The sequence below is a fragment of the Falco peregrinus genome, chromosome 3 (genome assembly GCF_023634155.1).
Source record: "Falco peregrinus isolate bFalPer1 chromosome 3, bFalPer1.pri, whole genome shotgun sequence".
Taxonomy (NCBI): domain Eukaryota; kingdom Metazoa; phylum Chordata; class Aves; order Falconiformes; family Falconidae; genus Falco; species Falco peregrinus.
Genome location: NC_073723.1, coordinates 107,809,126 through 107,821,922, shown reverse-complemented (window position 1 = coordinate 107,821,922; position 12,797 = coordinate 107,809,126). Strand labels below are relative to the sequence as shown.

The following is a 12,797-nucleotide window of genomic DNA, read 5'->3' as shown; positions in this document are numbered from 1 at the left end:
AGGAAGTCTTTAATCTGCATGTTGTGTCAGGTGAGCAAGATTTTTTCTGAGGATGTCAAGTGAGGCAAGAATAGAAACCCATTTCAATAGGCTTATATCCTAAGTACTCAGCTCAGTAGCTTAAGAGTTGGGAGAGGGATTATGTCACATTTAACCCTTTGTTATTCCCTGTTGCTTTCTCACACTGATACCTAGGATCCAGCTTTATCAGTAAATAGGGGGGCTTTTTCAAAAATTTTATTTTTCTCTGTTTACATGATCATTTTCTTAAGAGGCCTGAAGGATGGATTGATAGTGCCAGCTAAAATGATTTAAATTAACCTTCTCTGGGTGCTTTGGACTGCAAATCTAATTTTAACTTGAGCATTGAAATAGTTCTTCTATCCTGGTGGTATAAATCACTGGCATTTCTCTGCACTCTAATAAAAACAAATGCACATTCAAAGTCCTGCTTGTGCAGAATTCTAACTCTGAACTGTGAAACTACTATCTTGGGCAGCGCTGCAACAGGAGTTACATTTCACTCTTTTTCTCCCTTCCCTTTGTCCCCAGGTTGATAACACATAAATGGTTAATGCAGAATCTAGGATGTCCTTGCAGAATTAATGTTTGAATTTTAAAGGAGTGCTTTTTGCTGCCTAGCACACAGAGTACCAGCTAATGGGATTTTGTTGCATGTACAACCTGGAAGACTGCAAGGAATCCTCATTAGTGCTGCAAGAGGAAAAAAAAGGAGGAGCTAACCAACTGGAATACTTCTGATTTATTGCAAAAGTTTACCTTAACTCTGTCTCCTTATAACTGGGAGCCTTAAAGGAGCCTAAATGTCTCCTCCCTTGTGAGGTGCAGCGATGTCATTCTCCCCATTTAAGATGTTATTTCTAGAGCATGGAAATTAACTGAGGAATTGTTTACTGATTTATTTAAGAAATTCAGAGAAGCATGTGGTAGAGCAGGTACTTTTAAGCTCACATTTCTCAGGTCTCATACTGGCCCATGCTAGATCTTGCTCTATCTGAAAAAAGGATTAGGATCTTTAGAACAATACTTATGGGTTCTTGCCTTCTGTGTAGCAGGTGCCTAATGTATGGATATATACTTCTTAGCATTTTGCCAGAGAAGTTGCTCCTGCTCCGATGACAATTAGTTTGCAGTCATTTCACTAAATTACTCCTGGAAGATGCCTTAGGAGAATGGAAGGCTATTGCAGAAGCATTTGAATAAATAGCAGAATGTGACAAGAGTGTATGTAGCATTACTGCTGCTGTTGATCCTTAGCACAGATCCAGTTTGTTTTTTCTTTGGAATTAATCAGTGGTTAAAAACTGAGTCCAGCCCAATATAAGAGCTCTGGGCATAGGTGGTGAAATAAACAACTTCTAATTGAGAGTGAATCATCTCTAGAATTAACTACTCTAAAGCTTTTTCAAACTGTGAAAGGAGTAGGAAGCACTTAATGAATGTGTTTTTAAACGGGCAATTTATGTTCAGCTCATCAAGCTAGAAGCATATTAGGCTTGTTGTACAGATCACAGATGGCAAGAGCAATTGTATATTGTACTTAAAACTTAATGAAGATTAAGAGGTTGTGGTAATATAAATGACAGATTTTTGTATTTGAAGTTTAATGAATGCATTTCAAAAGGAATGAGGAAGTGACTTAGTGCTTTTTAAAAAATAATCTTTACCTGCTTTTATCTCTGTCAGTTTTTGAGCAACCCCACTGTTCCTGGTTTCTGTGTACAGCATTTGTTCTGTACAGTGTAGCTGCCTGGCTTGTGTCCTCGGCAAGTATGTTCTGTGGGGTTGTGTCATTTGCAAAGACATTCCTAAATGGGTTGTGAGATGGAAAGTTGCAGCTAACATAGGCTGAAAAGAAGAAGAAGAAAGCACTTTTTTAAAAAAACTTTTTTTTTTTTCCTACAGCTGTAACGTGTCATCTAAATCCCTTGACTGGATAGGGCAGAACCACAGCTTTAGGATTAGTGCGTATGATGGATTTAGGATTTGAAAGCAAACATGTGTGGCTGTCTTTCCATCGTATCTCGTTTTTACTGTCTAGAGAGAAATGTTCTTTCTTTTGTCAGGCATGTCCGTTAAAACACTGAGGAGAACCTTCTGAGAAAGATGAAGACTGGTACAATGACATTTTGAAGAGCTGTATGAGAAGAAAATGTGATTATTCTTTTTTTTTTCAGACCTGGAAAGAGACTGAAGAGCTTAAGCACCTGGACAGATTCACAGTGAAAGGCAAGGGTGGCTCAGGAGGGCGCAGAGGGGAATGGATTGTACTATTAACTTTACACTTATTTACTGCAATGGATGTGGTTGGTTGGTTTTGAAGAGCAAGTAGAGCCCTCAGCAAGAGAGGAACTCACAAATCTGTTAGTTACTAAATATATAAAGGGGGTAGCTCTATGTAGGAATTGCTGTCGGAAGGAGGAAGCGGCATGGAAAAGCCAACAACTGAATTGCTGTAATGTCTCGGTGGGTGCTTAGCTGCTGGTAAAGTAGCAAAGGAAAGAGAGTATCATCGGGAGGCCTTTCTGGCCAGAAATGGGTTCATCTACGTGCCATTTTGCCTCATGGCCCTGTCCATGTCCATCATGTGGCTTCTTTAAAATGTTGAACTGAAACCCAGTCAAGCCTCAAAAATTGTCACATAGGTACGTCACATAGAATAAAAAGGATTTTGTTGGGATTGTAATTTTCTAATTCTGGACGGGAAGGAGGCCTGAATTTACTGTGAAACTGCTCTGTAACAACCTGAGAAATACCACTGGATTTTGGAAATCACAGATTACCTTTTTGTTCTCCTGATAATACTTTGATGCTATTACATTGAAAATGTGTACCACAGGATTTTGATACCTACTCAGGCTGTCAGTGCTCATATTCCATGCTGAAGCTGCCCTTTGTCTCAGATATGGATGCCTCAAAACCTCTGTTGCTTCAAAATAAGTTCTCAGTGGCCCGTCTGGCTGAAGATTTTTTCTGGGTTGGTGGCAGCATCGTAGCTTCTCCGAGATGGAAAATCGGCCATATTGGTAAGATGCAGGGTGAATACCTGCCACTTAATTGAACAACATGGTATCATCGTTGAAAGCTTTCATGTTTAAATCTTTAGTGGCAACTTTATCTAGCAGTAGTGTGGGGGAGCAGAAAAGAAGGAAGAACTTGAGACACAACTCAAGTCCTATGTTTTTTTGCTTGGTTGGTAGAATAATTCTTTTAGTCTTCAACAATCGCTCAGTTATAATTCCATTACTGATTTCTCTACATTCTTCTAGAATGGCAAAGTTTTACATTCTGTAATGTACAGACCCTTTGAAATTTTCTATGACATGGATAGAATCTGTCTCCCTCTGCATACCCACAGTAAGATAGGTTTGCTATCTGCCGGTTTGTACACCTCTCTTAACACTGGCTTTTCATGCAATATCTGTAGTTTTCAGAAAAGCCTTTGAAATGAGCATTTAGAAGCATCTCTGTTATCTTCTTCCATAGTAGGTCACTGGACTCTTGGGAGGTGGTTTTCTGAATACTGATATATACCATGACAAAATTCATAAGCTTCACTAGCTGTCTGAGGAGGGTCCCTTTTTGCCTCATAGCAGCCTTTCTTTTAAATAGGTGATAAAACCAGCAGTCCTTGTGGGAAATGGCTAGAGAAATTAGGCGTTTCCTGGTCTAGTAAATGCATTTTAATAGCAGCTGTCTTGAGCCATTCATGTCCAGTAAGGAAATCTGCAGTGGCCTTGACCAGAACAACCTGTTGCTTTGGAACCACTTTTTTGTCGTACTCATCTGTGAGCTTTACCAATCAAAGGTACATTTTTTTTAACAGGCAGGCTGAGGTATAGATAGCTTAGAAACTAATGGGAGCTTTCGCAGAGGCCCAGAAATACCATCCTACTCTGCTTCTGCATTTCCCTGGATCCAGATGGCTGATTGAGTCTCAACTAGAGATGGAGAGCTGACAGACTGGCCTCGAATTAAGCACCCTAATTTCCACAGGATTAAGAGCATCTCTTTTCCCATTAACATCTCATTTATTAGGGGCTGTGCTCTTTAAGGATGGATTTAGTCTTGCATTATCTCTTGTACGCAGCAAACACGGTCCCAAACATTGCTGGCAGAATTATACAGAAATTTTCTTTTTCAAAGATGCTATAGGATTTTTTTTTGCCAATTAATAGAGTAGTAGAGAGTCCAGAAATTTAGTGAGGCTGGAGTCAATGAGAGCAAAATAGGGGGAGCAAATTCTTGCACTAATAATAAAACGGTTGGTTTAAAAGGTGAGAAGGACCTGCTCACAAGGCTGTAGGAATGCAAAGTGAAACAAATGAAGATTAATGAGTTGGATGTGGTCTGTTTTTTAGTTGGATCCTGGCATAATGATACAAATCAGCCGGCTGTACCTGATCTATGAATATTGTAGACAGAAAACACCTTGGGTTAACTCTTGATCATGCCACTAACTGCATGGCAATGTCTCCTTTTCTGTTTTTTGTGGGGTTTGGTTCTGTTTGTTTGGGTTTTGGTTGGTTGTGGTTTTTTATTTGGTTTGAGGTTTTCTCGCTGTGTGAAGTAAAATCCACCCAGTAAGAACAGTCCAGTTTCTGTGTAAGAGGAAACTGAATCAGAATCTCCCTTGATGAGTTCATATACTTTAAATATGTAATAACGAAGAAAAAATAAATATACAATAAGTAAAGTTTGAAGACTATAAATAAATAAATAAAGGCGGTTTGCCTCTGTTATGAACCACAGGATACTAAAATCTCTATGTAACAGAAGTTATTTTTAATAGCGATTCATTTGATTCATAAGGCAGTGTGTCAGGTAGGAATTACTACTAATGTATTCCATTAGCATAAGTGCCTGTATAAGGAGCAAACCCAGGCTGCTGTAGCCAACAGTTAATGTTAAAGCTTCAGTGATAAGACCATTACTTGAGCGAGTATCTTCAGGGTCAGAAGTGACAATCTGGTGACCTCTATTATGAGAGTGGTGTGATGAACTGTCGTGGAGATTCCTCAAGCTCGCAGAAATCAATTGTACAGTTCATATGCAGAATTTTTCAAAATACCTTCTGATTTCAAGACTTTTCAGCTGAACAGAATTCCCAGCGCACTGTACCGGATATATTTTATATATATTATGTATTTTATATGCTTTTATATTATTATATTGATTTTAAAAAAGATTTCATGCCTCCTGTCTAAACTGAAACTGATATTCTTAGCAGGAATAGTTGGAGCCAGTCAGTTCTTTGCTTTACCTATTGATGAGCCAGTTATAGCTGCAACCATTTCCAGTGAGACTTTTAACAAAACCTGGAAATTATTACCTCTTCAATGGATTTGCAGTGCTGAATGTATGACAAGTGTGGGAGTCTTGTTTGCATGTGGGAAAGCTGTTTTGGTTTGATAATATTTCAAGGTAACAGCTTGCCCTTATAATAGTGCACATGTACTGGAGGGGTTTCTCTAGGCTTACAAACACGTTGCATCTTCTGGAGGCCCTGAAGAGAAATAAGCCTCTGAAATCTATTTTCCTCTCCTTATAGTATTTAGAAGAGCAGTTGTTTTGAAGCATACAATCAGGATGCATTTTGTCAGAGTCTGTTAACGGGGCAGAACTGCTGAGTGGTGTGATGCTTGCCTCCTGACTTTTCTAAAGAGACTGGCTAGGGCCAAAGCTGTATGACATAACCTGGAGCCATACTGAACTTTGGATGTGAATCTTTTGACAAAGCTGATCCATGTACAAAAATACTCAGTGACTCAATCCTTCTAACTTCTTTTCATCCTCACATGCTAAAACACTCCCACTCCTTCACACATTTACATCAAACTCAGAAACTCCTAAAAGACAACAATGCTACTGAACCATAAATAATTAAGTAACAGTCTTTAGAACATCTTTCTAACAATAAGCAAAAAAAAAAAAAAAATTAATCAGAACAAGTTGTAGGGAATTGATTTGTGTAGTTTTGTTATTTATTGTTACTTTAAAACTCTCGATAGTAACTATAAACGTTACTATGAACTATGAAAAATCACTTTGAGGCTTCTCACTGCATCAGTCTAGTGTCACTTTGTAAGAACACAAGAATGGAACTAAGTGTTCTGTGTTTCTTTCCTGCTCTGCTGTGACATTGCTTTTTGCCGCAGTACAGAGATCCTTCTTCTTTCCATGACTGTATTTTGTTCCGATGCAAATTGAGGCAACTCATTAGATCAAAAGAGTACTGAACTTCAACTGAATTCTGCAAAAAGGTACTATTGAAGTGCAAAATATTATTTCACCAAGAAGAAAACTTGAGCCTTAATTAAGATAGTTAGGAGCCATTTCTTCGGAGAAATGATTTATTGCAAGACTGAGGGGTTTTATTTGAAGTATAGAAATGAATCCTTAAAGAAAGCATCTGAACAATGGTAAGGAGAAGCAGTTATACTTGTCTTCTCATCAGTGTGCCATTCTCATTTACATGCTGTGAAAGACTTCAGAAAAATGATTTTTTTGTTTGCTCTAAGTACCACTACGGTTCATTTTTTCCCCCTGCAAACCTTTCTGCCAGTCTGTCTAGTGCTCTGAACTTTCAGTCACGCAGACAGGTACGGGCGCGTGCTTCAGTGCACATGCGTATGGAGAGATGTGGAAGTTTCCCCTCTCGATCTTGGTCTCCTGGTCTTTGTCTAGCTAGCCCTAGCTAACACCTCTGCACGACCTTAAGGATCTTCCTTCCCATCATGTTGGTAGGATCCAGAAAGGCTGCTGCTGTTCTCCTGGCACAAGAATGAAGGCGTTTCTTGTGCTTTCCTTTGCTCGTGTCACCAAACCCCAAGAGATAATGACAGATACTTAGAAGAAGTTTTTGGTATGGTCTGACCATTCAAATTAACAGGTACACTGGATAGAATTGAACTCAGGTTTGTGTCTGTAAACCTTAGTTGCAGTCGTGTTGAATCACCGAAGAATAGTCCGGTGTCCAGATCAGCTGGAACTGGCAGCAGGGCGGCTGCTGAGGTACTGTGTACTCTGGGTAGGTTTGCGTGAGCAATCCTGCAGAAATGAACAGTGGCGTTAAAAAAAGCAATCCAAGGATGCTTATTAAAGTTTCAACAGCCAAGAAGTACATTCTTATTTCACATAAAAGCAAAGTACATGGGCGTTGCATAAAGTGCACTTTCATTTTGGTGCTTCTTTATTGTTTTCTGCTTTGTAGGAGGTGCAGTCTTTGCTACTTCTTCCCATTTCTGCTCTTCTCATTTTTTCAAATAAAATTATTTACTGCAGTAGCTTCTAAAGAGGAAGTTGGAAATTTCATGTGATTTTAACTCTGTGATTAGTGGTAATAGAAAATTTTTTTTCAGCTATTTTGACCAACAGATTTTTTTTCCAAAAAAACTCTGAACCCTGTGAAATTAAAATAAGTTCAAGCTTTCCATAATTATTATCTCACAGTAAATTTGAGAAGAATTTATCTTTCTTCTGAATTGGAATGGAAGCAGATATTGAAAAGATTGCAGTGTCCGGGAAATAGTCGAACCGAGTTTGAATCTGCTTTGGATCTGATGATGTAGTGAACTCCAGTAATGCTTTTGAGTTGTAGCATGGCATTTGCTTTTATGACTAATACCTTCTGACCACATTGATTTCATCTAAGGGCATCTGTGATTGAAGCCAAGGGATCAGCTTTCAGAAATAAAATGTTACCTGAAGGATTATCCTGTTCTTAATTTAACACCTTCTCTCTGTAAATATTTTATTAATATAAACATACAGAATTTTGGCTTCAGATTTAAACTTTCTTTTATTATTAGTGAACTGCTTTCAGATTAATCTATTTTCTTGAACCTTTTTTGTTTTCCTGAGTAAATTAATTGAATTTGTCTGAATATGAGCTCTAAAACACAGGAATGTCCATGTTTTTTTTCCATTTCTTTTTACTCTGCCTTGCTTCTCTTGGATGTTTTTACTTGTGCCTGAGAGGTAGACTTGAATCACCCCAAAGGATTGTGTTGGGTTTGATGCATTTTGGAGTACATGAAATGAGTGTTTTAGTTTGGACAGTGTTTCATCTGCGATCTGTATGCACAGATTGATAAAAGAGGAGCCTGACCTCAGAATTTTCTTGTATTTACTTATAAATCTGAACTCATAAAAATATGTGTTATATGTGTTAGTTTATATTGTTCCATCCAGAATCTGAGTAGTAATTTACACTTCTTATCTCTAGGTCTGAAGAAAAATACATAAATCCATTGGACATGGTTATAGTTTTAATTTTACTTAAACAGACCAGGCAGAAAAGGCACAGGAAAATTAAGTCACAGGCTATGCTCTGTCATTATGGGAAATAAATGGGAGACCTGGCAGAAAATACGAGCGTCTGCGTTCAGTCCTGGGACACAGCCAGTTGCTAACAGTTTGCATTAATGTTGTCAAGCTTCGTTCCTTGCAGCAGCCGGATTTCAAAAGCACGCCGCTGATCCAGGCAGGCACAGGCATGGCCCCAGCCTTGCTCCCAGGGGCTTCGCCTGGCAGAGCCTCAGCTGAGCAGCAGTTCCCAAGGCAAGGGGGAGAGCCCTGCGGAGACGGAGCAGAGCTCTTTGAGGGAGCTTCTTCCAAGACTTGTTCTTTGAAGGCCACTGGCTGCACTGTCTGTAATGCTGCCAAATCCCAGGAGGGGAACGTGTTTTAAGGGCCCAGAGACAACATACAACATAGGTGAAAGGCCTCCTCCTAGGAGAACGTGGGTTTAATTGATCTGGAAGAAGAAAAATCTGTTAGGTTTGTGCTACATAAGCAATTTTGTAGCATCAGTAGCTGAATCCATAGAACCAATGGGAGGAAAAGGTGATACTCCATCTCAGCTTTCTAGAATTGCTATTTCCAGAGTTTACTGTTTTCTTTGGCCTGGATGGCAAGTAAAAGTGTGATGCAAACAGCAGACTGTGCAATGCCTCTGTGATGAAAATGGGTACCCTTGTTTCTGGACAGAAGTAAATGCTTGGGCTCCAAAGCTTTTTTTGTGGTTTGCAGAAGTCCTAGTGTTGTTCTGTCACTCTAAAAATGTCATATTTTTACTAAAGGAGCTTCAAAATAACATTGCTAATAAATTCAGCTTAGCTTTGCCTCAGACTTTCTCTTGTGAAAGATCAAACATTTCCTTTGCAAATCTGATTTCCTTTTGTAGGCATATTGTGATACCTTGGTATTTGGTATTAACAAGCAAGTTAACGATATTGTCTGATTTCCCTTGTGCTTATTCTAGAAACTGATACTTGAAAGTAGCTTGATTTAGAGTGTGATCAGGAAGTGAATATTATTAGTTCCGCTAAATCCCCCCAAATAAGTGTGCTGCTAGTAGTTCTATTGTAGTCTGCTTATTAGTGTGCTTTTAATGTGCTTTGTGTTACATCAGTCTGTGGGTATCAGCAAACAGTGGCTAAATGTTTATGAATTAGGACTGAACGCTAATATATAATTATATAGATCCACTAGACATTTTAGGTCCTAATCTTGTAACTGCTTTAATAGGGAGAGGTGTGAGTTTGCTTACTAGGGTTGTTCACATGCTGGGAGCAGCTTATCTGGGTAAGTATTTGTAGAACTGAGCTGAACTTACAGTGGCTATGAGAAAATTACAGGTCTTCCATAGCACCAGGTTATGGGCTACAAATCCAACTTAACAAAGTTAACAAATGCTTAACAAAGCTTTCAATATTTTTTTCTCACTCAGTCATAAAGAACTATATTTAACTGATATTTTGGATCCACTTTAATGCAAATGTGTGGATTTACTCATATGTTATAGGACAGAAAAAAAAAACCAAAACGGATCGTTTTTTATTCATACTTATCCTTGTAGTGTCTGGGTACCTTACACAAAACATTAATTAGTGCAAATAATACCTGCTCAGTATTGTTCTTTCAGCTTCTTCCCAAGAAGAAAATTTTGGAATCTTTTTAAGTGCTGCAGAATACAATTTATATTAGAGAAGGCAAATCAAAACCCTTCCTACTTGTTAGGATTTGTATTTGGTTATATGTTTTCCTGACTGGTGTAGCAGAAAATGACTCTGCTGTTGGCCCTAACTGTAGATCTCTTTGTAAGAATGTAGCCTTTGAAGCTGGCTTCATCTTTGCAGTCACACATTGGATTCTAATCACCTTCTTGCTTTTAATTTTATGGTTTTAACTCTTAGGTCGTTTGTACATAAAAGCCTTTGAATTATTTTTGGAGTTCTAGAATACTTTTGATGACCAAGTTGGGTAATTAATTTTATTTTTTTTTTAAGTTGGACTCTGTATAGACAGTATTTGAGCTAAAGTGCTATATGGGAAGCGGTGATAGTACTGACAGGAACTCCAGGATTTACAGGGGAGTGTGAAAAAAACTTGGTGAAGTTAGGCCACAATGTTACTGTATGTTTAAGAGGCAAAGTCACGCATAATAACTTTCCTGACATGGATGGAACTGTGCTAGGTTTTGCTGGCCAAGTATCTGAATTTCCAGGTGAAATTTCATGCTGTGTCCAGCACAAATTTTGCATGTTGTAGAAGCTCAAGTTAAGCATTCGAGATGGTCTTAAGAAGGGTATATACCTGGCGCCAATTCTAACGTATGTATCTTTCATACCTATTCATGTGGGAATGAAAACTTTCACGTTTACAGGTAAGTCCACAGTTGCCAAGAATCTTTCTGACTTTTTGATCATATAACCCAATCTCTTATATTAGACAGTATAGGAAATCCTGTCCTTTGACTTGAACTGTTAATTTGGCAGCTCCTTGGTATGTTTTCTTCCTGTGAAGGCAATTTTAAAGGGAGCAAAGTCTGACTTACTGATATCACTTTATTTCTCTCTTCAGTGGAAAGATGTATGAGTTCCATGCAAACTGGTACCCAAATGATCAAACTCCGTGGCAGCTCCAAAGGGTTGGTCCGCTTCTATTACTTGGATGAGCACAAGTCATGTATTCGCTGGAGACCCTCTCGAAAGAATGAGAAAGCCAAAAGTGAGTGTAAACCACAGAACCTTTCTTCTAATTCCTCCTAGGGTATTGCCCTCTTAAAACAAACAAGCGTGAAGAATTTGACTAATTCACAGGTGGTCAAGAAGAATGTTGTACTTGAATTTAAAGGACAGTAAATGATTTTGTGGTTAATACTTTATGAAGATGAAGTTGCTGTTGTTAGCTATGCCGGTTGCAGTGGTGTAGTACGTTGTAAATAAACCTGTGTGAACTGGGGACCTTGCAATGTGAGTTTTCAGCCCTTTCTCTTCAGGTTTTGTCTACCAGGATAAATGCATCCTGTCTGGCTTAGGGCATTGCACAAAGTCATTAATGAACTACATGCTTTTGTCATTCTAGTTTCTATCGACTCTATTCAGGAGGTTTGTGAGGGGAAGCAATCAGAGATCTTTCAGCGCTATGCCGATGGCAGTTTTGATCCCAACTGCTGCTTCAGCATCTACTATGGGGACCATATGGAATCTCTTGACTTGGTATCTTCCAGTGGAGAGGAAGCACGCACCTGGATCACAGGGCTAAAATATCTGATGGCAGGGATCAGTGATGAAGACAGCCTCTCAAAACGCCAAAGGACCAGAGACCAATATCCTTTTTATAATATCTGAGAATATTTCCTGGTGGTGGAGAGCTATCAGTAGCATAGGGATTCCTTTAAGTATTTGTTTTTCTAAAAGTAAGCACTAGCCTCAAAGCTTCAAAGTGTTTCCCATTGTATTGCCTGTTTCCAGAGACAGGGGAGTCCTTGGAGAGGATTGTTCTGGGCAGGATTTGGAGATGAATGACCAGAGTGGACTGAAAAACGTAGAATCACAGAATGGTTTGATTTGGAAGGGACCTTAAAGGTCATCTAGTTCCAGCCCTCTTGCCATGGGCAGGGATACCTTCCACTAGACCAGGTCACTCAAAGCCCCATCCAACCTGGCCTTGAACTCCAGGGACTCCCCATCCAGGGGTGGGGCACCCACAGCTGCTCTGGGCAACCTGTGCCAGTGCCTCACCACCCTCACAGGGAAGAATTTCTTAACATCTGGTCTAAATCTATCCTCTTTTGGTTTAAAGCCATTCCCCCTTGTCCTATCACTATATGCCCTTGTAAAAAGTCCCTCTCCTTGTCAGCCCCTTTAGGCACTGGAAGGCTGCTCTAAGGTCCTCCTGGAGCCTTCTCTTCTGTAGGCTGAACAACCCCAGTTCTTCCAGCCTGTCTTCACAGGAGAGGTGCTCCAGCCCTGTGGTCATCTTCATGGCCCTCCTCTGGACTTGCTCCAACAGGTCCATGTCTTTCTTACATTGGGAGGCTCAGAGCTGAACACAGCGCTCCAGGTGGGGTCTCATGAGAGTGGAACAGATGGAGGGAATCGCCTCTCTCAACCTGCTGGTCACACTATTTTTGATGCAGCCCAGGGTACGGTTGGCTTTCTGGGCTGCAAGTGCACATTGCCTGATCTCGTTGAGCTTCTCATCAACCAGCGCCCCCCAGGCCTTCTCCTCAGGGCTGCTCTCAATCAGTTCTCCACCCAGCCTGTATCTGTGCTTGGGATTGCCCCGACCCACATGCAGGACCTTGCACTTGGTCTTGTTGAACTTCATGAGGTTCACAGGGGCCCACTCTCAAGCCTGTCAAGGTCTGTCTGTTGAGCAGCATCCCTTTCCTCCAGCACATCAACCGCACCACCCAGCTTGGTGTTGTCATCAAACTTGCTGAGGGTGCACGTGATGCCACTGTCTGTGTTACCAACAAAGACGTT

At 39.9% G+C, this 12,797-nt stretch overlaps 1 protein-coding gene across 1 annotated transcript in view; it reads left to right on the top strand.

The window, feature by feature from the left end:
• PLCH2 (phospholipase C eta 2) overlaps positions 1 to 12,797 on the top strand; it is a 121,784-nt gene that overhangs the window by 64,857 nt on the left and 44,130 nt on the right. Inside the window, exons 8-9 of the mRNA XM_055798597.1 lie at positions 10,888 to 11,034; positions 11,392 to 11,635. Coding sequence (XP_055654572.1) covers positions 10,888 to 11,034; positions 11,392 to 11,635 — 391 coding nt within the window. The remainder of the gene's footprint in view (positions 1 to 10,887; positions 11,035 to 11,391; positions 11,636 to 12,797) is intronic.